The 24,113-nt window shown below is 45.1% G+C and overlaps 4 protein-coding genes across 6 annotated transcripts; 2 read left to right on the plus strand and 2 right to left on the minus strand.

Annotated features, from left to right (window-relative positions):
- Positions 1–433: 433 nt before the first annotated feature.
- cd2bp2 (CD2 (cytoplasmic tail) binding protein 2) lies at positions 434–2,867 on the minus strand. Of its 2 annotated transcripts, none has more exons than XM_062486419.1 (7): positions 2,746–2,867; positions 2,342–2,420; positions 1,980–2,112; positions 1,679–1,836; positions 1,025–1,592; positions 848–933; positions 434–685 (listed from the first exon to the last, which is right to left on the minus strand). In XM_062486419.1, exons 2-7 carry the CDS (start codon positions 2,417–2,419, stop codon positions 575–577), a joined length of 1,134 nt encoding a protein of 377 aa, XP_062342403.1. In that variant the 5' UTR covers position 2,420; positions 2,746–2,867; the 3' UTR covers positions 434–574. The 2 variants fall into 2 exon arrangements, with proteins under 2 accessions (XP_062342403.1, XP_062342402.1); XM_062486418.1 differs by having other exon boundaries at positions 2,707–2,860.
- Positions 2,868–3,539: 672 nt separating this feature from the next.
- Positions 3,540–5,492, plus strand: pheta2 (PH domain containing endocytic trafficking adaptor 2). Of its 2 annotated transcripts, none has more exons than XM_062486663.1 (4): positions 3,540–3,761; positions 4,144–4,235; positions 4,474–4,777; positions 4,891–5,492. In XM_062486663.1, the coding sequence occupies exons 2-4, from the start codon at positions 4,155–4,157 to the stop codon at positions 5,325–5,327; spliced, it is 822 nt and encodes a 273-aa protein (XP_062342647.1). In that variant the 5' UTR covers positions 3,540–3,761; positions 4,144–4,154; the 3' UTR covers positions 5,328–5,492. The 2 variants fall into 2 exon arrangements, with proteins under 2 accessions (XP_062342647.1, XP_062342655.1); XM_062486671.1 differs by having other exon boundaries at positions 3,540–3,735.
- A 2,584-nt stretch (positions 5,493–8,076) lies between these two features.
- On the plus strand, positions 8,077–12,019 carry mylpfa (myosin light chain, phosphorylatable, fast skeletal muscle a). The gene is made up of 7 exons (XM_062486966.1): positions 8,077–8,227; positions 8,866–8,964; positions 10,292–10,367; positions 10,492–10,596; positions 10,728–10,806; positions 10,930–10,978; positions 11,078–12,019. The coding sequence occupies exons 1-7, from the start codon at positions 8,225–8,227 to the stop codon at positions 11,177–11,179; spliced, it is 513 nt and encodes a 170-aa protein (XP_062342950.1). The 5' UTR covers positions 8,077–8,224; the 3' UTR covers positions 11,180–12,019.
- A 1,739-nt stretch (positions 12,020–13,758) lies between these two features.
- Positions 13,759–22,288, minus strand: LOC134039927 (TBC1 domain family member 10B-like). Its single transcript, XM_062486125.1, has 10 exons — positions 21,811–22,288; positions 19,952–21,112; positions 19,168–19,267; positions 18,942–19,049; positions 17,557–17,663; positions 17,308–17,422; positions 17,086–17,151; positions 16,752–16,941; positions 16,495–16,649; positions 13,759–16,309 (listed from the first exon to the last, which is right to left on the minus strand). The coding sequence occupies exons 2-10, from the start codon at positions 21,091–21,093 to the stop codon at positions 15,383–15,385; spliced, it is 2,910 nt and encodes a 969-aa protein (XP_062342109.1). The 5' UTR covers positions 21,094–21,112; positions 21,811–22,288; the 3' UTR covers positions 13,759–15,382.
- Positions 22,289–24,113: the final 1,825 nt, after the last annotated feature.

Below are 24,113 nucleotides of genomic sequence, written 5' to 3' on the forward strand. Positions count from 1 at the left end.
TCAGTACGGTCGACCAATGAAAATTTGAGCATGCAGACTTCGCGTAGACATGTTTTGTGTTTATGGGTCCTTCGAGGTCAGCCACATCGCGACAGTATTGGGAAATGTTGGCCCGTTATGAAGCCGCTCCATCCGTCGTGCGTACTTTGTAATTAATACGTGTCAACCCCTGTGGCCTTAAACGAACTCAAATGTTAAGTTAGGTCTAGGATGAATATATAATTGACCCTTGGTTTAGGTAGGTGTCCATCCTGCATGTGAGTCATACTCATAAACATTTAAGTAGAAGCGCTAAAATTAGTAGTACAATTTAGTACTTTCACATTCATAGATTTAACACTTTGCAGCCACACCCAACCCAACCCACCCCTGCCACACACACACACACACACACACACACACACACACAGCTTAATCATGCTGGAATCAGTCAAATCATTGATAGATATAATTTGTTTATTAAAAAAACCAAGAGGGGTAGTGTGCAGTAAAGGACCAGCACACTTCATCTTTTCAAAGGTAATGGAGGGAAAACCACGTGTAAGGTATTAGCATGTCAAAGCATGTCAACAGTTCATGTATAAAGCTCAAAGTCGAGTCTCTTTGAATTATAGAACTGAGAACCTCCATCATCCACCTTCCTGCAGTAAACACCATCTTTGAAGTAGCCTTCATCCACCCAGTCCTGAATAACAGACGGAACACATTAAGGTGGTCACACAGCCACATATACAGATATATTTCTGAGTTAAGACCGGCAAGCTAAACATACATTTACGTTGATTACATTGCATTGTTGGAATACTTTCTTTGCCATTAGTACACCAAGTTAGATAAACCGTCATACCTGCATCTGTTGGCTGGTGAAGGGGCCATAGAGTTCAGAATTGTCCTTGTTCTCCCATTTGTACTCCCACATTACTTCATCACTCACTGGCAAGAAAAGAATATTTGCAATTTTAATTACACCAGTCTTTTCATTATATCACAGGAAAACTCACATCTACGTTAGATTTTTACTGACTTTTCTCATCTTCCTCTTCTTTGTCCTGTGATCTGCTACTGCGCTTCTCGTCAATTTTGTCTGCAAACATGTCGAGCTCATCTTCCTCCTCGCTCCCCTCAAGAGTAGCCCTCTTCTGTGACTTCTTGTTCATCCCCTTCAGTATGTAGGCTAGTTTTTCATAGGTCTGCTGGTATATTTCAAACATGCCACTCCCGACCAGTCTGTCTGCGAGGGCAGTGAGTCTGTCAAGCTTCTCTGCATCCCTGTTGGCCACTTCTAACTTGTCATCGATCTCCCTGAGCTTGCCCTTCTTGCGGACCCCTAGACCTCCGAGTCGACGGAGTCCCGCGGCAACGGTTTCCCCCGGTAACAGCATTCCCAGCAGAGCCTCGGTGAGCTGGTACTGCGTGAAGGAAGCCAGCGGGTCCTCGGCAGGTTCCTTCTCCCCTTCTTCCTCTTCGTCGGTGTTCGCCTGCTGCTCTTCCCGCTGTTTTTCCTCTTCGGCTTCGTCTTCATCCCCGACTCGACGCCTCCTCTTGGCTGAAAGGCCCTTCTTTCGCTTAAAAGGCTGTTCTTTGATTTTGACCTACGAAAGCGAAAACGAACGAATCACCGATTTGTATTTTCACATTTCTAAAAGTGTTTAGCAAAATGACTATGAGATCTACTCACCCAATCAATGTTGTCAAGCCAGTTGTCCCTGATATCCTCATCTTTTTTAATGAAGTAGTTTCCCTCAGAGTCAAAGTACCCTTCCTCCATCTCTTCATCCAAGTTGAAGGGAGTGATGGGAACCCCTTCATCACAATCAATTGTTGCAGACTCCTGACCTGAGGCCAAAGTAAAACATTTTGATGTAACATAATACAGAACTTTAATATGTGCTTTATTGAAAGCTAAAGGTGTGTTGGTGCATATATTATTCAGTCAGGAAGATAAGATGTACAGTTGAGGTCACATGGGTAATATATACCTTCTACATCATCACTGGCTAGTATGTTGTATTTGCTGGTCTTCTCACTATCCTCTTCGTCATCCTCTTCATCACTGTCCAGGGAGTGTTTACCCTTAAACCTGGAGCCAGGCCCACTAACATCCTCGCAGATCTGTCAAGATTTCATTAAAAGATTAGTGCATATTAACTAATTATATCCAAAACGGTCTGTTTTGGGATTTCCTTTCAGTCACTTCATCTCTCAGGCAACAAAATATGTAGTTATTCAAACAATCTCATTCTGATCTAAGATACATCAGGAAAAAGGCTTGATAAATATCGTGACACACTGTTATTAAGGGACCAAAAAGTGATGGAAAAATATGTTTACAAAGCAGCACCTTTTTCTTTGGGAGTTCATCAGCTTCAGCAAGCTCGCCCCCCTCGTCATCCTCGAACGTAACTTTCCTTTTCGACATTCTGTTGAAGATAAATACGCTCCCGTTTAGTTCTATATATCTTATATAACACACACACACTTTCAAATTTAGATACACAAAAAATAAAGTGATACGAGATCGGAATTTTCACAGAAACATATAATTGGTTTTGTTTGCAGATAAACAAGAACAGCGTGGACGGCTAACTAGCTCTAGCTACGTCTTGCTGCATTCATAGCACGACAGGTAACATGTATAGTAATGAAAGTACACAAAGGCCGCCGTGCATGTTAATACAAGTATGTTGAACTTAAATATGTACATACATGTTGTTAGCAGCAGAACAGCCAATTAACCAAGATTACCTAACTAACTAGACGGAAAGATATCTGTCTGACGCATAATCTTTAACGGGCGCCATTCATCTGTGAGTGTTTCGGTCAGATCCGGGAAGTGATGTAACGAGTAAGAGCATATTCAAAATCTGCAACGTTCTAAAACGTTTCTAACTGCGTGTGCAACAGCACATATTGTGTCATGTAATAGTCTACTGTAATGCAGATATTGTTGCGCTCTAGTTGAGGTATTATTTTGCACCGTGCCAGGCACTGTAGTTGAGATGCATCATGTGTGCCTGGTAAATAGTTACAGACCGTTAATTGACTGACCACCAAAAAATGTTGGATATCATCTGCCAATGAGTAAAATGTTCAGCAAAATCATTGAATCCCCGAACCCTGGTAATACAATAGTTGAAAGGAAACTAAATCTACAAAGTAATAATGCGCTGCCTATTCGGCTAGGTAGATGTGGGGCGTAGCGGATGTAACGGTGTGTGTCTGTGTGTGATTTAACCTTACAGTCTATGGTTTTAACCTTTAACTTCACTTGAAAAAAAATCTGTCAAAAACATTGACGGAATATAATTAAAATACTTGGAACAAACAAGAAAAACCCAAATTGTAAGTAAATGCTCAAATATTTTGTTAGAGAATAGGGAAGTTAAAGAGACAACCTCAAGTGACAGGTGTACTGTGGGAATGTGAGTAGATTTGGGTCTGAATGAGTTTTGTCCATCAACACAGAGTGGACTCATGCATACAGGATGGAGAATATAGAGTGACAAGGTTTTGTTACCAGGAAGTGGGTCAAGTTATTTATATTTCAACACTCGTCCTCTAGTACCCATGGGAGGACCAGTGTTCGTAACCTGAAACTTTATGTTTAAACATTGTCTTATGTTCCAGACGAGCACCAACCACTGTGCTCCCAAGATTGAAAAGGAATCAAATGAATTATTACCTAATGGCAGAAATGATCAAATCTACATCTTGTCGTGGATGCAGCAGGATATTGTAAGTCGTGCAACATTTGTACACAGGTAAGCTTGGATAGCAGACTGCTAACAGTTTAGGATGGATCCTTTCCAGAACAGCTTGCAGTGACTTGGTGACAGCTCAGTCCTTTGAATGAGCTTATAGCAGAAAGAGGGAACTACGAGAGGATAAGACAGACTTTTGTCATCATCATGTTCTACGGATTGTGAATCAAGAGCCTTGTTCTATATCCACTAATCAAAGGAGTTCAATGAGACTTAATGATGTGCAACTGTATCGTGTCTGTGTGTGTCTCTAAATTGTTGACTCTTGCGTTACATGTTCTATATTTTATTGTGTATTAATACGTACTGCTGTGTCTTGCGATGCAATATGACCTGTTATGAGGTCATAAGGGCTACCTTCCGTAACAATTTTCTTTTGTAGCTGAAATTGAGATGAAGATCCACAAGAAGATTTTAACTCATTACCTATCCTGCACCTCACCTGTTGATAAAGAAGGATATCTCTACAAAAAGGTATTGCCAAATATAACAGTTACAATTTCAGGCTCGAGACATCTCCCCTCAAATAATAATTTTGTCTTTGACTTTCTCCTTAGCTAAGGATTAACTACCTATCACTATCTCTGTACTGATTTATTTGAATAACAGTCATAATATTAATATCATAATGAACGGCATCCAAAACAATATTCTGATACTGTCTCTTTCACAGAACCGTTTAGTATTCTCCCTTTACACTGTTTTTCCACAGAAAGAGAGGAATGCTTCTTACCAGAGACGCTGGTTTGTCCTGAAGGCTAATCTGCTGTTCTACCAGGAGAGGCCAGCAGATCGACATCTGTTGGGTGTGATTTTCCTCGAGGGCTGTGCAGTCCGACACTTTGAGTCTGATGGACAGTTTGCCTTCTCCCTGGTGTTCAGAGGACCTGGCCTGAAGACCTACAGGCTAGCAGCAGAAGACCCTCAGGGCCAGGAGAGCTGGGTAAAAGCCCTGCTGTCTGTCAGTCACTGCTACCTGTCACTGCTGGTGAGGGACCTGGGGAAGCAGTACGAAGGTGAGTCATGTCTGTTTGTGTGCGGTGTGCTGGACATTTGATCATAGGTGTGCTTGTGTTTATGCCTCATGAAGTAGTGGTTCTCATACACCCCTATCGCTGTCGCCAAGCAGAGGCCAAACGAGAAACAGAACCCGGAGATTCACACCAGCGCCCTACTGTGAGTGGTCTGGGCACGAAGGGTCTTAACCAATCCAGGGTCACCCTCAACTCAGGCTCATCCTTCCCCATGCAGGGGGCGGGGCCACTGGTGAGGGAGGGAAGGAGTTTCAGTGCCACTCAGATGTTGCAAGGACACAAAATGCCTGCTAAAGGGCCCAGTAAGAGATCGCCAAAGCTTTGGCCAAAGAGAAATGCACATGTCACGCCACTAAATGGCCCAGTTCCAGCCTACGGGGAATGGCCTATGATTGGCCTGGATTCTCTGGAAGAGTTCAGCACGCTCCACGACTACTACGGCCAAGAGGTGAGGCAGCTGAGGGAAGAATGGAGGAGGAGGAGGCAAGAGGAGAAGGGCCAGATTGAGGACGATCTCTTTGGTCTGGGATGAAAAGTGACATCTCGTTTGAAACGTTTGAATCACACACAAGTCCAGCTCTAGTATTGAGATATGTACAGTACAATTGCATTTTAAAGTATTTTAGTATATGTTGACTTGTTTTAAATATTAAATTATAAAGGAATGTGAAAGATGTGAAAAATAAAACATGGATTGAATGGGTTTGTGTTAAGTGATTTACAACTTCCCATCATCAGCTCCACAAACAAACACCATTGACACTGTTACCTCTTTATTTGTATATTGCTGGACAGTGAACACTTAATATACTGTTTGACTATTATACGTAACAAAAAAACATTTCAAACATTTCCCAAATTACCAGAAGCCCACTCACACACTACAAACACACCAAGCAAATCCCCCCCTTCCCCTGCTGTAGATTTAGAAAGCAACCGTTCAACAGTGAGCTCACAAAAAATGTAGATTTATGAGGTCCACTAGTGTAAGCTATACTAGTGAGTTGTGAGAAGAAAAAGAAACAAGTTAAGATTTCTAGACTCTCAGATTCTCCCCAGAGCATTGGATTTCATCTTTAACCTTTCTGCTGGTGGAAGTGCATCCCCAAACCATAGCTCAAGCAGAGGCCTCCTCCACACCCTGTCCCCTATGGACAGGCTTGCATTCCAATCATCCAAAATGTGATAGATGGGTCCTGTGGAGTGTGTCGAAAAGTATCAAATTTCCCTGAATGTGCAGCCTATATTCAGTCATCTGTATATTAACACCTCCTCACAGTGACAGGATGTCAACAAAGGGCAAGGTGAAGCCTATATATTTTACAACCAAGTTGGTACAATGAGCATACTACTCGAGCTACGTTGGAGAGACTGACACAAATCTCAGTTCAGTTAATTAAATCACAATTGATTACTTCAGACAATTCAACAAACAACCAATGACAATGATCGTTTGTTTACATCTCATCTCAATTTCCTGTCAATACAGCCTTTTTGGCCAACTGGTCTTGAAAAAATAAGTCGGTAATACATTTAGTTTCTTCAGCCGGAATGGAACACAGGCATGACAACAAGAGGGATACAGGGAACATTCTTGCACCAGCGCAGCGTTAATGAGGGAAGAGCTAAGGTCACACATGGAGGGAACAACTCAAAAGGCAGGCAGCGGGGTGACAGGCCTGGTAAAGGAAGAACAAAGTCTCACTAATCCGAGTGATCAGTGCCCCGGAAACCAGTAAAGATCAGACGCATGACGAGCCTCCACATTCTGACATGGAGAAAGCTTCTCACCTGCAAGAACTACACGAGGCAGAGTCATGCAGATTGATCTAATTACTGTAAGACACGGACATAATACAAGGACAAAGGATACTACTTTGGGAAGTCCTTCTGATTAGAGGCATTTTATATGACAGTTATTTTAGTTTCTTTCTGTGTGAGAAAAGGGTTAGAGACAAGTTTATTTGAGCTATTTCGGTCTTCCTCAGCTGTCCCTCATCATATATGTATATTAACTTCAGAACGTCTGCTGCCCTTAGCCTGCTCCCCTCCCCTCCCTGATAATCGTCTTCCACTTGAGGTTGAAAGTACATGTAGGGGATCTGAGAGAGAGAGGGTGAAACAGAGTAGGAGAGAGTGAGAGTGTGCGTGTGTGCGTGTGCGTGTAAGTGGGAAAGTAAGAGGGAACAGGTGGCAATGTTCGCTTGTTTGAAGCCATAACCACAGAGGAACTCTTAAAATCTAAATATGTCAAAAATGAGCGTGGTCAGAGGTTAATAGAGCATTGTGTTTTTGACTGTTGCTGATTGCCACCCCAAAAAAATTGTGAAATTTGAAGTGAAATTTGAAAGAAAAAAAATCGCCAATGATTTGCAAAGCTTTCTCTTATAGTATAAGCTGAATCCTTTATTGCAAATGTTGGACTCGTACAGCTAAGATGAAAGTGTAAATGCAGAGTGCACCATGATACAGTAAATATTATAATGCAGAAGAACATTCATGCTATGTGGAATCATTATTTTCAGTCAAATAGAAACAGAACACGAAATGAGAAAATTAAATGGTGTGGATACACAAAACCAAGGAGAAACATTTGAATGAAAGATAAAATAAGCCTTTCCAAGTTGCCAAGACTACGAAAAAAGAGCGTATTTTAATCTGCAACCAGGACATCACATGCCAAAAATAAAGCCAGTGAGTGGCTTATGTGCTACCCAACAGGGTGATGGAGATAGAAGATTTGGAGGGAAGGGAGGGTGGCAGGATTGTGTCCAGTGGCCTAACTAGTCTCCACGTCCTGAATGTCCATATTAGTCCACGAGAGACATGGAACCTATGGCCTGGTCCCTGAGGCATCGGGTTCAGTTCATTCCAAGACTCCTGTCTATTTCTGATCTCCTGTAAGGTGATAGCTTGTCCCTCATTCTGCCTGTCCCTTCACTTTTGCCACCAACTCATCCTTAGCCTTACTCTCTCTCTCTCTCTCTCCCTCTTTCCCTCTCTCCCTCTCGCTCTCTCTCTCTCTCTCCCTCCCTCTCTCTCTCTCTCTCTCTCTCTCTCTCTCTCTCTCTCTCTCTCTCTCTCTCTCTCTCTCTCTCTCTCTCTCTCTCTCTCTCTCTCTCTCTCTCTCTCTCTCTCTCTCTCTCTTTCCCTCTCTCCCTCTCGCTCTCTCTCTCTCTCTCTCTCCCTCCCTCCTCTCTCTCTCTCTCTCTCTCTCTCTCTCTCTCTCTCTCTCTCTCTCTCTCTCTCTCTCTCTCTCTCTCCCCCCCCCCACACACGCTCTTTTTCTCATCCCGATCCAAACTTGAGGTTGTGGCTAAAGTTAGCTTGGCATACAGAGTATATAAGCCTTGTGAGATCGGTGTCTGATGCGGCTTCACATAGTCTTCTCTTCTTGACCATCCAAACCTCCACACAAACCGTCTCGAGATGGTGAGTATCACCAACGCTTGTCTCTGCTGTTGTACCTGTGTAGCTGCTACTGGGAACACCCCTGCAGGGGAAACTGAATCAACCCCTCAGGAATAACACACTCAGTTCTTTACGTTCGTGTTCGTTTTGAGATTTTTCATCTGATATTTTGGATTTTTGGCTTTGTTCCTGGACATAGATTATCCATCATCCACAGTATACATTTAAATAAGAATAATTGTGATGTGTGCAAAGCATCAATCGGAGAAATAAAAAAAATTGCCAGTGTTGGCCAAGTTTATGGTTTATTATCCGAAGTATTAGTGTAACTTTTGTTTAGTAACCAGGAAGATGTAAAACAGTTTGATGGTTGTGAATTCATTAGTTGTGAAATTAAGTAATCTAGTAGTTGACATTATCCATGCAGTTAAGAAAAACTGATTAGCATCATATCCCACCTATCGTAAAACACAGCTTAAGCATCATCGCAGATAAACACGGTAGTCAGAACTGGATGAAACCTCTACGTAAACATCATAAAGGAAACCCACACACACCATGTGACCCCAGTTTACACTGAGGGTTATAGTTTAAGCAGGGGCATCTTGAGGGTGATTTATTGCTGCTGCCGCTAAGTTCTTCATGTGTTTACTCCCCAGGCACCAAAGAAGGCAAAGAGGAGGCAGGCAGCAGGCGAAGGTGGCTCCTCCAATGTCTTCTCTATGTTTGAGCAGAGCCAGATCCAGGAGTACAAGGAGGTGAGGATTCTCCCATCTCAGAGCACGAGATATCACCATTCTTTATTTACCTTTTGCGTCTTTAAATCAGTGTCTAATGAGAGGTCGGTCAAATAAGGGCTGGTTTAAGAGGATGCATTTTCACAGCAGTTGCTATTCTGTTTGTCCTCTCTCTCTCTTTCTCTCTCTCTCTCTCTCTCTCTCTCTCTTGCTCTCCCAATTTAATAAACGTCAGAATGTCATTATGAAAAACATAGTAATGTCTGTCACCCTCTGCGGCGCGCCAAACCTCCCTCTCCTCTGACCCCGCAGCTGTCACTCAGCGCTCCTCTTATGTCCTGCTGCTGAAGGCTGCATGTTTCAGTTCAGCACAGCAACTGGCATGCTGAGGCCTAGACAGAGGAAAGCAGAGGGTCAGAGAAGGGAGGAGTCGCTTTGCAAAAGCAACGGCTTTAAAAACACGTCTAGCGTTTAACAAAGAAAATTACTGATTTGTTCAAGGAAATATTTTCTGGAATGATTGGCTATCATCCATAACCATGTTTTTTTTGTGTCTATGATTGGGTTCTTGTTTGGGAATTTGGGATTCGGGTAGATGTGTGTGAGGCAAGAGGGTGGGCAAGTTGTATGTAGAAATGGTGGGAGATGAAAAGAGAGGCGAAAAGGGTTGGGTAACTGCACAGAGGGGGCGGTTGGGAGTAGTATTGGATTATGATGGGCTGTCTGTTTGTGACGCGTTGTCAAGGGATATGGGCTCAGAGTAGAACAGGAAATTCTTGGTGCTGTAATTGATACAGACTTCTTAAGTGCCACTTAGGGAATGTCTGACATGAGCATTGGGATGGTCTTAACACTTTCCGCAGATGGAGGGACGGGAGTGGGAGAATGTGTGTGTGTCTATTGTCGCGCTGGGAGTCTGTGTACGTGTATGAGAGTGTGAGCGTGACGAGTGTGGGTGATGAGTAAGACCCAGTCCGAGGGGGTCATCTAAGGTTTCATAGACACAAGAGACGAGGTTCCTAGCCAGCCTGAGACACCGAGACAGGCAGCGTAAAGGAACGAGACAGCTGTGCTCCAAAGCTTGCTTCTTAAATTAACACATAAGAAGATAGAAAAAGTCCCTCCTAGATCCCTTCAGGCTTATCTAAACCTAGCATACCAAAGGGTCACGAATAACACGACAGTTTGTCATATGCTGCCAGATGAGTTCACACAATAAGAGTTCTACCAGTTCTACCGAGTCTGTGACTGAACCCGAACTTTTCTTCATCCACGTTCAAGGTGATTATATGCTGTAGTCAAGGTGATCATGTGCTGTAGTTAACCCCACTTTCTGTCTCCGCACTAGGCTTTCACAATCATTGACCAGAACAGAGACGGTATCATCAGCAAGGATGATCTGAGGGACGTGCTGGCCTCAATGGGTGAGAGCACTGATTCATCATCACATCCCCAACAGACAAATACGTGCTCAAACGTAGCATGGACGTGTGTGTGTGTGTGTGGGGGTTATACTAGGTGCTAACCCCCCCTCTTCCTGCTTCATAGGCCAGTTGAACGTGAAGAACGAGGAGCTGGAGGCTATGGTAAAGGAAGCCAGCGGTCCCATCAACTTCACAGTCTTCCTTACCATGTTCGGAGAGAAGCTGAAGGGTCAGTTTGTCAGACTTCTTGCTTTTTGGTTGTAGCGTGAACTGCAGGCTGCTACATAGGACACACTGCCAGAACTGAGGACAGTGTGTTAGTGTCAGTTGAGAATCCTGACCTTCTCTGTTGCTCCTCAGGTGCTGACCCCGAAGACGTTATCGTTTCCGCCTTCAAGGTCCTCGACCCCGAGGCAACCGGATTCATCAAGAAGGAATTGTGAGTATACCTTTTACTCACTTCAATCCTTACAGATTCCCAATCGTTTCAAGTGTGTTGCATTCATACATCTAGACATACGGCTTCAGACGACTGAAGGCCCCTTCTTTTCTTTCTTTCCAGCCTTGAGGAACTCCTGACCACTCAGTGCGACAGGTTTACCGCAGAGGAGGTACAGTGGCAACAATGGACGTTGAGATCATGGTGATTTCTCACGATTTTTTGGACCCAGTTTGTCAGTGTTAACCCTTCCTGCTACTGTCTCCCTCAGATGAAGAACCTGTGGGCCGCGTTCCCCCCAGATGTGGCCGGCAACGTAGACTACAAGAACATCTGCTACGTCATCACACACGGAGAGGAGAAGGAGGAGTAAAGAAACAAGTTTGGAGAATATAAAAACAGCATCCCTCGCCATTCTGATCCTCACATCCTCCCCTGTCCGGCTTTAAAACCTTCCATCCTTCCTACCCTTCATGTGCTCACGTGCTCCGGCTCTCAGGCTCACACATTTGCTCAAAAGACTTATGTGAGAGAGACAGACGCTCGTGAGAAGTCTATGTTTGTTTATGGGGAAATGGGATTATTTGCAATAAAAATGATCTTGTAACATTATCTCCATACATCCTCTTTCTCATCCTCTTTCTCATCCTTTTGAACCCTCTTTCCCATCACCTTTCTGTCTTTCCTCAAGAGACGGTTCACCATGTGAAGCGCTTGATGTGTGCGAGTGAATATGTGCCTCGTTTCCAACTCCGTACGTTGGCCTTAAGGAGCTACATAAACACAGCGAGTTTTATCTCACCGCCGTGGTAGACCATGGGTGTTCACCCGATGTTGAATGATGCACCTCCTCGCACTCAGAGAGAGACAAACAGAAGAGTCTCATTCCACATATTAGAAGAGATTCTCTTCCGCAGAAAAAAGATAATAGGAGAGACGGGATTTCAAGGAGGAATTGGGTAGAGGAAAACGTGGTCTCCTTAAAGCGACGACCACTTTTTCCTCAAAGTGAGAAAGGCCGCGAATGAGAGGAGGGAAGAGACCGAAAGAAAACATACTTTCTTCGCATCGTTTCCCTCCTCTCTATTCTGACTTTCCTCTCTGTTTGCTGTCTGTTTTCCTGGAACTGGACTTACTTTCCCCACCTTCCCTGAAACTCCCCTGTAAGAATAAAAGGGACAAACTGTGAATAAAACACCCTTTCCTTTTTGTATACTAGTGTCTCTGTTCATATCACTTGTTCTGGGGAGAAAGGGTTTTAACGAAATGCTCTTGGCCCTTAGCATGTGTATTGAACAAGCTCTGTGAGTGAGATACACCATGAGTCTGGCGACTAGCGACCCCTAGTGGACATCACACTAGTGTCAGGAAAGATTTAAGGGATTATTGTATTACCCAGTTTGCAGTACAGACTCCCTCGGGCATGTGAAAACAGACATAATAAAGATACATTTACTTGTTGTCAAGAATGAGAGGAGGCATGATGCTTTAATATATTATGGTTTATTACTCGTCATCACAACTGTCATTATCATTATTTATTAAATACATAATGTAGATCTTATTCTGCAGTTAGGGATTGAACTCAATTATCTATGATTTTATTCTTTTTTTTTCGCCACCAAAACAGTTTCTTGTAAACATAAAAACACAGAAGACATACATATAGCAGGGGGGAAACAAACGAAAATACATTAAAGAAATAAAATACTTAAAGAGAAATGAATCATTGGGACCTTCCCGATTGACAGCAATAAAGCATGCAGATTTCAGAACCCAAATGTCACCGCTGGTTCTGCCTTACTTCAACAAGAGAACTTTCAATTATGTTTGAAGCCTTGTGAAGAAATCAAGAACCTATGACATATCTCTAGAAGACTGAGGCCCTGCATGAAGAAATATTGCTATGTCCTAATCGGCCCCTGAATTTTCAAGAGTGCTCGGATCTCCGGAACCTTCCCGATCTCCACTGATGCCAGCGTGGACACCAGAAGCTGCATCTCTAAAGATGAAATCAGTGTTGCTTTGCAAAGTCCTGTGCTTTAAGTAAGTTTGCATAGACATGTTCACGTCAACTTCACTGAGCGATTACAGCCCAATGGCGATTCCGGAAGGACTGGATGCAAAAACGTTAAGTGAAAGAGGCGGGTGAAATAGCAACGTAAGTCTGGGGTTGTTACACAACATGTAGTAAGTGACAACCTTAGCAGTCCATATGGAGGACATTTTGCCTATGATTACATAAAAGTCCCTCTTCACCTCGATCACAAAAACAGTACAGAAGACCACTCTAAAGTGTATCAATTTCACCTAGTGGCATTACAGTAACTATCTAGCACAGTCCTTCAAACAGACTGCAGACAGTACCACCTGGTGTATGCACAAACAGGTTACAAAACACTGAGTGTGAATTAGTTAGGGAGTTAGTCCATAAGTCATTACGATGGTTAAAATATACTGTAGAGAAAAGAACCTACATGTGCAGATCTTCAGCTACAAACCCTTCCAGAGCTGAGGGCACCACCTAGTGGCTATATGTAGTCACTACACAGTCTGATTGATACCTTCAACAGTACATCTACGACCTTTGAATCCACAAATGCATACACTTACAATACTAATCCAAACTGTTTCATTTGTGGCCAATTCCCCATTCTTCCCCTAGACAGACGGGTTTAACACTGGAGTTCAACAAATGACTAGTGAACCTAAAATGACCAAGATCTATGACCCAAAATGTGATTTATGAAATAAACACATGGTTTGTTGTGTAAGTGTATGATACCGAAAACAAAACAGTCCCGAAGAAACAAGAGTAGTCATTTTTGTTACGATCATCTTACCTTAGACGTTAATACCCTACAGGCAGCCATTCCAGTCGATAAGGTGTCCCTTGCTCACATACAAAAATAGCAGTCAAATCCAAAATAAAGAATACATAATATATAGTAATCTGCTTAAATTAACCAACTTTATACATAAATACATTGGAGCCTGAAGGGTCAGTTACAGTACATTGGCACACCCCTAGTAAACAGAGGGGTCCTAAAGGCGCAGATTCAGGAGATGAAACTAGCTAACCAGAAGTGACTCAAGATCTGCAATAACATGCCAGAACAGGAGTGGTCAACTTTAGTGGTGCTTTGTGATGGGGTTGTGCAACAAAAAAAAAGAATACCGTTGTAATCCTTCGTTCACAAATAAATGAAAAACAAAAAAAACACACAAACAAAACAAAAAAATCTATCAAAAATCACATTCTAATGGGCTAATAAAATCATCACCCTTATTATTTGGCTAATTTAAAAATATATAATTTATATACATTTCCTTTCCCTAAAAGCAAGAAAAGAAAAAAGAAAATACTGTTTTGACATTTGGTCTAAAGGGCAAATTCAGGGTAGTCACTGAGAGTACAATTTAAGACCGGTAATGTTAACTGGTGGGCCAGTGTTCACTTACCAGAAGCCAAATCTAATCATCTATCACTGCAAGAATATCTAAGAGAAGGCTGCTACAACAAGAGAAACCATTGAAATTATCCCAGTGTGGTTGTTGTCAGGGACACTATACACACGTACAGTACAGTACATTTCACCAATAGTCAGGAAATATCCATGCAAGGTTCCAGGTTCTGGTTGTTAATACCTCTATTGCCTTCCCCTACTTATCCCAGTGTGGATCTCTCTGTTAGCCTGACCTACTATCATCCTCCTATTCTGAAATGAGAGGGAGGGAACACGATGGTGGAACAGAGGGCGATCAGACGAGACAGAGAGAGAGAGAGCAGAGAGGGAGAGAGCAGAGAGGGAGAGAGCAGAGAGAGAGAGAGCAGAGAGAGAGAGAGCAGAGAGGGAGAGAGCAGAGAGGGAGAGAGCAGAGAGAGAGAGAGCAGAGGGGGAGAGAGGGAGAGAGGGCTACAACACAGAACAGTAACACATTTCACTACACTACTAAGGCACACATTCACACACGAACACTTAACACTACAATAAATATATCCTCCCAAACATCCAATTACAATATTACTACCATCACTGTCGTCAGTGCCTGGAATGGAGACATTTAAACGGTTTTCTTCTTTTTCTTCCAGGCCTTGACCTGACAACAAGTGAGAGATTAAACTGTAAGTGGGGAACCAAGGATCCACCGTGGACAGGGTGGTCTATTTACACGACTTATGGCACCATCGAATCTCCGTCCAACTCCTTCTAACCCGCGATCTCGCTCCACAGCCATTAGTCCAAATAAAAACAAGATTTAAATTCAAACTTTAAAAGAAAATTGAGATGATGACTGTGTGGGATCCTGTTAGCCATACAGCCTGTTTTCCAGTTACACAAACCAAACATGTCCCCTCTAACTAATTCAACTCGTTGATTAAGAAAGTGTGGGGGTGGTGAGGCCTAAGCCCCTCAGTGCTCATAAAACCACGATCCAGTTTGTTCCATAATAATCCTTTGAGTAGTCTTCAGGGTGCAGTACCGTCCCGTCGACCCCCCCCCCCCCTCTTTCCGCTTCTTGGGGTCTTTTCTTCTCGCCCCTTTTTCACTCAACTGGAACGGCGGTCGAGAAACTAGGCCGAATCTCTTGGTGCAGCGCCTCCATTATTTTCCTCCGCCTCTCCCCCTCCTCCTCCTCCACCCACCTTGTCCTTTTTCTTCCCCCCTTTCTCCTTCTTCTTCTCCTTCTCCGCCCTCTCTTTCTCCTTCCTCTGTCTCTCCTTCTCGGACTTCTCCTTCTCCTTCCTCTCCTTTAGTTTCTGCTTCTCCTCCTCCTTCTCCTTCTTCTTGTCCTCCTTGCTCCTTTTCTTCTTCTTCCCGTCTTCTTCCTCTCCCGCTGCTGCTCCTCTTCCTCCGTCCGGGCGGGGCGGCAGCACCGCGTTATTGGCGGTGGGCGAGGGCAGGGTGGGGGTGATCTGCTCAGAGACCACCATGGAGGAGGGGGAGAGGCGGGGGGGCTGGGGTTGCTGGGTCAGAGCAGGAGCCCCAGGCTGTGCCGGCGCTGAGGATGCTGGCAAGGCCTGGGCGGGAGCAGATGCGGAGCCGGGGGAGGGCACCGCCAGAGGGCTTTGAGGTGCCCGTGCCTTGGTTCCAGCCGCAGACATGGGTGGTGGTGGTGTGTGGATGGGAGCCCGGCTAGGGCTGGAGGCCGCTACAGAGGGGTGTTGTGGAGGTAAGGCCTCCATTCCTGAGCCCCCAGAGAAGGAGCCCTTTTTGGGCTGGGAGCGGAAGGGGAGCTTGGACTTGCGGAAGCCGGGCAGAGAGAGCAGGCTGGAGGAGGCCCTGAGGGGGCCGGGAGGGGGGATGGAGGCCCCCAGGAAGGAGAAGCTGCCCCCTGAGCTGATGGAGGCAGCCCGACGCTTGTGCTCATGGATGGCCCTCGTCCCGTGAAGGCGGCGGCTAGGCTGGTGGGTCAGCTCCCCCCGGGACTCCCTCCACTTCCTGACCTGGACACTGCACTCCCTCTCTATCAGGGCCTCGGTCACCTCCATGGAGACGACCTACGGAAACACAAGAGAAGAAGCGTCCGCAGGAAGTTATTAGAATAGATCCAGACATCACACACACGCGAGCTGGCTGACTCGCCTAGCTGGTGTCGGTGAGTAAGAGCAGGCCTGCGTTTAGGGAACACGAGCCCGGGCGTGTGGGTGTGTTTGTGTGTAAAACAGGATCCCAGAGCTCCCACCTCATGCACCAGTAGATCCTCTCTGATAGACTCGGGGGGGATGTTCCTCAGGCGCTCCATGGTCTCGTACATGCCCTGAAGCTCCCTTAGCTTGTCCACAGACCCCAGCATCTGTTTCAGCAGCACCAGGCCCACCCGGAACACGATCTTCACCCCTGCACCCACAGTGGGAGTTAGACACACACACACACACACACACACACACACACAATACTGTAACAGCGAGGCCAGTAGCTGTGAGGACACGCGCGGCTTACCTTCGCAGAAGAACATGTCCCACACGCGTAGCACGCAGGCCCACGGCAGGGTGCGCGAGAACACACACATGAACCACTCGGTCATGTACAGGATGGGATCGATCTTGAACTTCTTGAGGTGACGGTAGGCCATGGGGCACACTCGCCTCAACAGGGAGAAGAAGATCTCTCCGTCCAACTGAATCGCTTCCTTCAATACGGAGGAGAATGGATGAGGAGGAGGAATGGAAGAAGAGAGGCGATGAGAAATAACACACAGAGAGAAGTGGAGGGACAGACAGAGATGCTGGAAGAACCGGAAAGCGTGTGTGTGTGTGTGTGTCTACGAACTCACCAGGCCGGCACTGTAGTAACCAGGAAGGTACTTCTCACATATCTGCACCAGACACCAGAAGGCTTGCTGCAACACACACACATACACAAATGACTAAATCACACCTCCGCACCCCCCCCCCATCTCTGTCCCATGAACATCTACAGAACAGCGCCAAGACAGCCATGTGTGGTGACGTCCCCCCACTCCTAGGGGGTGCGGCTGTCCCAGCCTGCCCCTCACCTCGGCAGGCATGTGCATCAGCAGCACAGCCGCTACTGGAGCCTGGGCCTGGCAGTAGCCCTCGTCAGGACGGTAGACAGTGTAGGCCTTCAGTATGCGGTACAGGTCCTGCTGTCTGGAGCCCCAACGAGATGCAAAGAGAAGGGGAACACGGGTCATGATATTACGATCGCTGTCAATGGTTCTGTACGTTCTTAGCTACGAGGCGTGTCATCCACCGCAGTGCCCAGAGGAAGTTTAGTCTGTTACCCATGTCCACCACGAGCCGCAAACATCTCGTGAAAGGGGAACTGTCTGTGCAGGTCCTTCTCTATGATATCCAACCATTTCGGATCTCCCGGCTCCCTCTCCAACTCCTACACACAGACAGACAGGCAAAGAGAGAGTTGGAATTCACAAGGTTTTTTTGTTGTTGTTGTTGTTCCTCAGCCATGGGATACATACAGTAAATCGGATCAGTAAAGCAATGAACTATGTTGGGCAGTATCAAATATAAGATGATCCAGCTCTGGTTAAGTGAAGGGCAGGCCGAGTTGTATGGGTGTTAAACAGAATGCAAACAAACAGATATGATACAGTGTTTCCCACAGATTAGAAAGCAATTTGTGGCGGTGGTGGGGGTTCAAAAATTATTCCTTCGTTAATAATTCGTTACACAAGTTTTTTTTTTATTAAATAGGCTATATATGTATTATGTTGGATGCTGTCCTCTTCTACTCTTTCTTCAATGCCTAACAAATTTATCTCTTTCTCTCCCTGACCCTGTCTTTCTGCTTGAGCACAGACATCCCAAGTCTCCCGGAAGTGTCCCGCATTTAAATAACGGCTCCCTGACGCCCGCAAATGCTATACATTCTCCCGGAAATCAAGAATTTTGTATTTAGAGCGAGCGAGAGACTTTCCAATGGTCATTTCTGGTACTGACAGGTGCATATTGCGCGTCCTGTTTGTCCTCAACTTTCCTAGACTTTTAGCTACGGTACTAATGCTGAAGGCTCGCTGATATCGCATAGCGTCGTTGCTAACGTGTGCTGACGTTGTGACTGTGTGTGTATGTGAGAGAGACGCGTGAGTGACAGAGAGACGGAGGGAGAGCAGGGAAAGGAAATGCAGCTGAACGAATACGCTGCGTGTTTTAAATAGCGTTAAAAAAAAATGTGATAACGAAACTCAATATGTGGCGGCCGGTGTTGATTCTGTGGCGCACCGCCACAAATTAGTCTATGTGTAGGAAACACTGTGATAGCTTGTCTCCAGGCCCCGCTCAGACCAGACCTCCAGCCTGGTTGTGAAGGTAGTCCAAGACAGCCAGGATTACAGGCCCAGATAAGAGGCTTAGAGCTGGATGCATTTATGCCAGCCCCCCCCTTCGCACCCCTGGGAGTTTTAATTTCCCTAATAATCCACAGCTACCTTATCACTGCAAGTTTAAAAAGACACAATTCTCTTCAGAAATGACATTCCCATATGAAACAAGAGCTGTTAAAGAACCGTGATTTCATGGCTGTGAAGGTGCTGACAACGTGAACTTGTCCATCCGCGCATGTCTGCTTTGAAGTGCTCGGTCCAGAACGGTCGTGTTTTGCGCCGTTTCAAGTGTTGGTGAGAGAGAATGTGTGGGCTGTCATCCGTACCTCGAACTTGCCCGGGTTTTCATCCAGAAGCTGTTTGCTGTTGGAGAGGAGTTGCCAGGCTTTGGCCCTGAGAGAGGAGGGGATCCCCTTTCTACAGCGTAGCTTCACCTGCGGAGGGACGTCGCACACACACACACACACACACACACACACACACGCTCTATAAAACACCCAGTCTAGTCCTTAGGGTGCATGCCCAAACCCCAAAGACAAGAGGAGAGGATACCTTCTGGAAGCGCCTGGAGACCCACTTGTCCCAGTTGTTAAACATATCAAGCCACTTCATCTCTCGCTGGCGAGCCACATCGATTCGAAGATCCTTTTCACTGTAACAGAGATATTTGCTTATTCAGACTCCAAACATTAGGATCACTGTGGAATGAAACATATCAGGGACTGATCGGCTCAAAGTCGGTCTGTTCTGCACATGCTCCTTCAACAGGACACTGAAGCTGACCGATATAGTAAACTTCCCTAGCCCCCTTTTTATTCAGATTACAAATTCACAACAGGGGAAGAGCACTTGGCACTTAATATAAGAAGCCAGATGGGAATAGGGAGAGGCCAGAGGGGTGAAATGAGACATACAGTCAGAACATACTGAGTCACTAAAGCCCTCTCAGCACTATCTGACTCACACCAAGGGGAGAGGAAGGACAGGATATTGAGTTTAGGCAGGCTAGACGACACAGGCAGAGAAAAAAGGGAGGAACAGAGGCATCACTCAGGGGAGGACCCTAAACATAAAAGCTAAACAGATAACCAAAGAAGAAGTTAGATTCACGGAAGTGCAATCCAGATCTGGTAACGTCACACAAATAAAAGAGTCAGAATTGTTAACTTATGTCGTAACGCTGTCAGACACAGCAGCCATGTCTTACCATGGCCCTATGCTGTTGGAAATATATACACACTTGTAATATAGAATGATAAAAGTGTTTTTTGTGATCAAGCAGGACCAACCAGTCGTCCCCCCAGACAGCATTTGTGTCTTTCAGGGGCGTACCCACCCGTCCTCGCTGTACTGATTCCCGCCGAGGAAGCCATACTTGTCCGTGCGTCTGACGGCCTGGCCGTTGACCTCCGAGTCAGAGCCCACGGAGCTGCCATCCTCCCCCAGCCCAGAGAGGGACTCCAGGGTGCCAGACATCATGCTGGCTGACTCTAGGTAGCTGAGGCTGTCAAGGGCTGGACGGGGCTGAGAGTTGGGCAGGGAGAAGGGGGGAGCTGGCTCCTGGATCACCAGGACTGGGGGACTGGGAGGCACCCCTCTGGAAGGGCTGTTGGGTGGCTCCGAGCCTTTGAATGGAGTGGGTGTGTTGGGTAACTGACACTGGATGGGGGATTGAGGTTGAGGGTTATCGCCTTCTTGTGGTGGCAGGGGCTTTTCGTCTTCAGCGACTGGACCTGAGACTGGACCTGTGGCTGAAGCTGGGGCTGGACCTGTGGCTGAAGCTGGGGCTGGACCTGTGGCTGAAGCTGGGGCTGCGATTGTTTGGGTGGGATCAGGGGGAGGAGGGGTAGGAGCAGGGGCTGCGGGGGCTGGAGGGGCTGGGGGGGCTGCGGGGGCTGGAGGTGGGCTCAACACAGACTGAGCATCCCCAGTAGTTGGATTAAGGGTCTGGGTGACGTGAACACTCGGGTAGAGATTAGGACTAGGATTAAGATCAGGGGGAGGGGACGTCTGCTCTACTGCCACTTGGGCCACTGGCTTACTTGGGACGAGTACAGAGGGCTCTGTAGGGGCATTTATCATCTCCCAACCCGCTGGGTCACTGCCCTCCCGCGGGGCAGCGAACCCTGGGGTCCCCTCTCTCTCTATTCCCATGCCTCTCAATCCATCCCTCTGTGGCACATCTTCATCTATGAGTGGTAAGGCAGGACTCTCTAAAGCTACGTCTGGTAGAAGTGGTTTGGGTTCTTTTTGGGGTGTCTCTTGCGCATGTGTTTCTGGAGCCTGTCCCATAGGAGATGCAGAGGGAGCACCCATTAGGGCGTAGAGAGATGATTTGGGGGTGGGGGCAACCTTGGTGGACTCTGGGGCAGGGCTGCTGGGGGCAGGGAGAGCAGTGGAGGACAGGGGGGTGGGTGCAGAGGCATGGGGATCTCCTAAAGCTGAAGGTGAGGGGGTTAGGGTGGAGATTTCGGCCATGGTGTCTCTTTGATCTCACCTTGACAGATGGAAGAGACAGACATAGGTGTATTACGACACTACAAGCAAATACATTGTCTGTTCAAAATACACATGATCACAGTGCACACAACGTTTGTAAAATACCTCCTTAGTACTGTAAATAGTATATTTCGAAAAGATTATTATCCCACCGCACAATAACTGTGTGCAATTTTGTTTACATATATAATTCATTAAACTTACAGTGTCCATATTTGGTTCGGTATTGTTATAATAATACAACGAAAAAGAGAACCAACAGACCACATGAAAAGAGTAGTTTCATTTTAAATATACGGAAATAATTTTAACAGCAGCTTCATGTTTATTGCACTGGAATAGTACTCCAGGCACAGACGTTGTCCCAGCAATCAGAATAAGAGACAGTTCAAAATATCTGTTTAAAATTGGACTGCTTTGTTGTCTGTATTTCGGTTATACAGCAGGAGTTGGATCCATTTAAACCATCACTATAGCTAAACTGTAGATAGCTAACTTAATATCCTCTCGAGGCCTCACTCAAAAACACAGAACTTCCCGATTCAAAACAGTAAAACACACACAGGAAAATTCTATCGTTTCTCAACAGCTAAGGGTCCAACCCTCCCTGTGTCAGGCCCTGGCCATGCCACGGTCCACGGCCTTGCCCATCCATTCCGATACCTCACTGTAGCTCAACTCAGTGCATGAACTCACCCACGGCCCGCGTGTCTACGTCGTGATCGGTCCGGCTGGACGCCCATGGGGTTCTTGTTTGCTTCCCCCCCACAGCTCCGGTTCCTTCAACTCCTCCGTAAAAAAAATCGGAAGTGGGCGAAACCGTATATGCGAAAAGAAGGATAACGAAAGCGTTCGAGCAGTTTAGGAGGCACAATGTCCCCCAAACTAGCCTAGCTTGCTAGCTAACGTTTGCTAGGTTTCTGGCTAATAATTTAGCTATGGTGTTGTTAGCCTAGCAAATTGGCTTCTGTCTGAGTTGGCTAGCTAACTACTCTTCTTAGACATAGTAACAGGAAGCAGTTTTACCTGAAACAGACATTAAATTGTGTTCTACTTTTTCATTTCTAAATAGTATATCCTTATTTTAAATTAAATTCCTCAATCAATAAATATAGATGTGTCGCTGGAACACCAATACAGCCTGCATTTCCTACTGTGACAGCAACGTGCGCGCTCCCGTCAGTGACAGGTTAGTGGGTGTGCACGCACGCGCATCTTTACCTCGGGTGCTACCCTGCAAAATATCTGTCCGTGGCATTTCGACTGGTAATTTCACATTTTAAAAATCCATCAGTAATAAATGTTCACAAATATATGCATTGATATCTGATTCAATCAAAACTAACTTAGTTACTTCACTATAGGAAGATAATCACAAGTACAATTTGTTTCTGGTTGGCCTTGTTATAATTATTTTACCTTGAAAACATTTGAACGATAATTTCTTGAATAATAAGATATTTAGTGCAACACTTCCCTCTACTGTTCGCCTTATGTATATTTATTAGTTTAGCGTTCCAGTAGGTGGCATGATTCTCTTGGATGTTACTTTTACATGTCAGAATCAGAACCATAATTAGTTCTATAATTAAGACTGTCCTTACACAAACACATATGAAACACATCCACATTCACATGTGAAATGTTCACACGCATTCATACTACTGAAAACGTACATATGAAATACTCTCACAGACACACGTGAAACACATTCACACACCTACGTATGAGTGTGAAAAATTAAAGTTTATAAAAAAGGGTAGAAGAAAAAGTTTGCATCATTGATGTGTAGCCACTTGACGAGGACTCTACTGTACTCTATTGTGCTCTAGGCATCTTCTCCTCCTCCTCTCCTTTACGTGTGGAAAAAAAAAGTTGAAAATGTTGAAAAAATCATTCCAAAAAAGGTTTTGAAAAGAACATTTTGAAGGATTGAAAAAAATTGCTTATGAACTGCAGCTCTCTGCATACCAACCGTCTGTGTAGGTGACCTCTAGCTGAGTTTGTGATTTTGTCTTTTCGGTTCTGATCTGTGGAACTCCCCAGAGACATTGCTTGTAAAAAGGGCTATACAATAACATTTGATTTGACACACATGAAGCATCCTAGTGATTTCCATACTGTGATATTTGTGATATCTTACAGTAAGTACAGGGACATTCCCCCCGAGGGGACATTCCCCCGAGGCAATTAGGGTGAAGTGCCTTGCCCAAGGACACAACATCATTTTGCACGGCCGGGAATCGAACTGGCAACCTTCTGATTACTAGCCCGACTCCCTCACCGCTCAGCCACCTGACTCACCTGCATTTGTAAATATTGTGATTGCTATGGAGAACTACAACCAAGTAGGAAACACGCAAACATGTGGTAATCCCTAATTGTTTTTGGAAAAAGTAATCAAAAAGTAGTTTGTCAGAAAGAGAAAGAGAGAGACGGGAGTTCCCTTTAACTACACCCACACACATGATCCGGAGTGACCGAATGGAATCCCACATATGCCGATGAACCAACGTTTCCATAACATTGGCAAGACAACATCTGGAGTTTCCATGGTAGCGCTGAACTAGTAGTTTGCTATGGCTACGTCCATTTTATTATCGTCTCCAAAATATAATAACAAATGGAAAAAAAAGTATTCAATATATTAATATATTTATTCAAAAGTAAACATACAATGTTATTGCACATACTGTAATGGCATTTCTAGATAACAAATCAAAGCTAGTTCTATTGTTTTCTTGAATGAGCCCATTACTTTAATCATTCTAATAAATGATTTCTCTAATCAATTTTGTTTTATGTAGCCAAATCTACATTTCAGTCACACACACACACATGGTGTGTAATTAACAAAATATGTCAATCCTCATAATTAACTTGTCTCTGCCATACTTGAATCATGATGGATATTGCAATGTTCCCTATAAAGACAAGAAAGTGTCTTCAGCGTTTACTATACTGTATAAAATAGCCTACCTGAAGCATGTTGTATTACA

This window comes from Osmerus eperlanus, chromosome 2 (genome assembly GCF_963692335.1).
Source record: "Osmerus eperlanus chromosome 2, fOsmEpe2.1, whole genome shotgun sequence".
Taxonomy (NCBI): Eukaryota; Metazoa; Chordata; class Actinopteri; order Osmeriformes; family Osmeridae; genus Osmerus; species Osmerus eperlanus.

Coding starts and splice junctions, on each gene's coding strand:
- pheta2 (XM_062486663.1), top strand. CDS start 4,155: ATGAAGATCCACAAGAAGATTTTAACTCATTACCTATCCTGCACCTCA. Junction 4,236..4,473: donor AAGGATATCTCTACAAAAAG/GTATTGCCAAAT, acceptor GTTTTTCCACAG/AAAGAGAGGAATGCTTCTTA. Junction 4,778..4,890: donor CCTGGGGAAGCAGTACGAAG/GTGAGTCATGTC, acceptor GTCGCCAAGCAG/AGGCCAAACGAGAAACAGAA.
- LOC134039927 (XM_062486125.1), bottom strand. CDS start 21,093: ATGGCCGAAATCTCCACCCTAACCCCCTCACCTTCAGCTTTAGGAGAT. Junction 17,664..18,941: donor AAAACCCGGGCAAGTTCGAG/GTACGGATGACA, acceptor GTCTGTGTGTAG/GAGTTGGAGAGGGAGCCGGG. Junction 16,650..16,751: donor GGACATGTTCTTCTGCGAAG/GTAAGCCGCGCG, acceptor CTGTGGGTGCAG/GGGTGAAGATCGTGTTCCGG.
- cd2bp2 (XM_062486419.1), bottom strand. CDS start 2,419: ATGTCGAAAAGGAAAGTTACGTTCGAGGATGACGAGGGGGGCGAGCTT. Junction 1,837..1,979: donor AGCCAGTGATGATGTAGAAG/GTATATATTACC, acceptor CTTTGGCCTCAG/GTCAGGAGTCTGCAACAATT. Junction 1,593..1,678: donor GGCTTGACAACATTGATTGG/GTGAGTAGATCT, acceptor TCGCTTTCGTAG/GTCAAAATCAAAGAACAGCC.
- mylpfa (XM_062486966.1), top strand. Junction 10,368..10,491: donor GGACGTGCTGGCCTCAATGG/GTGAGAGCACTG, acceptor CCTGCTTCATAG/GCCAGTTGAACGTGAAGAAC. Junction 10,597..10,727: donor GTTCGGAGAGAAGCTGAAGG/GTCAGTTTGTCA, acceptor GTTGCTCCTCAG/GTGCTGACCCCGAAGACGTT.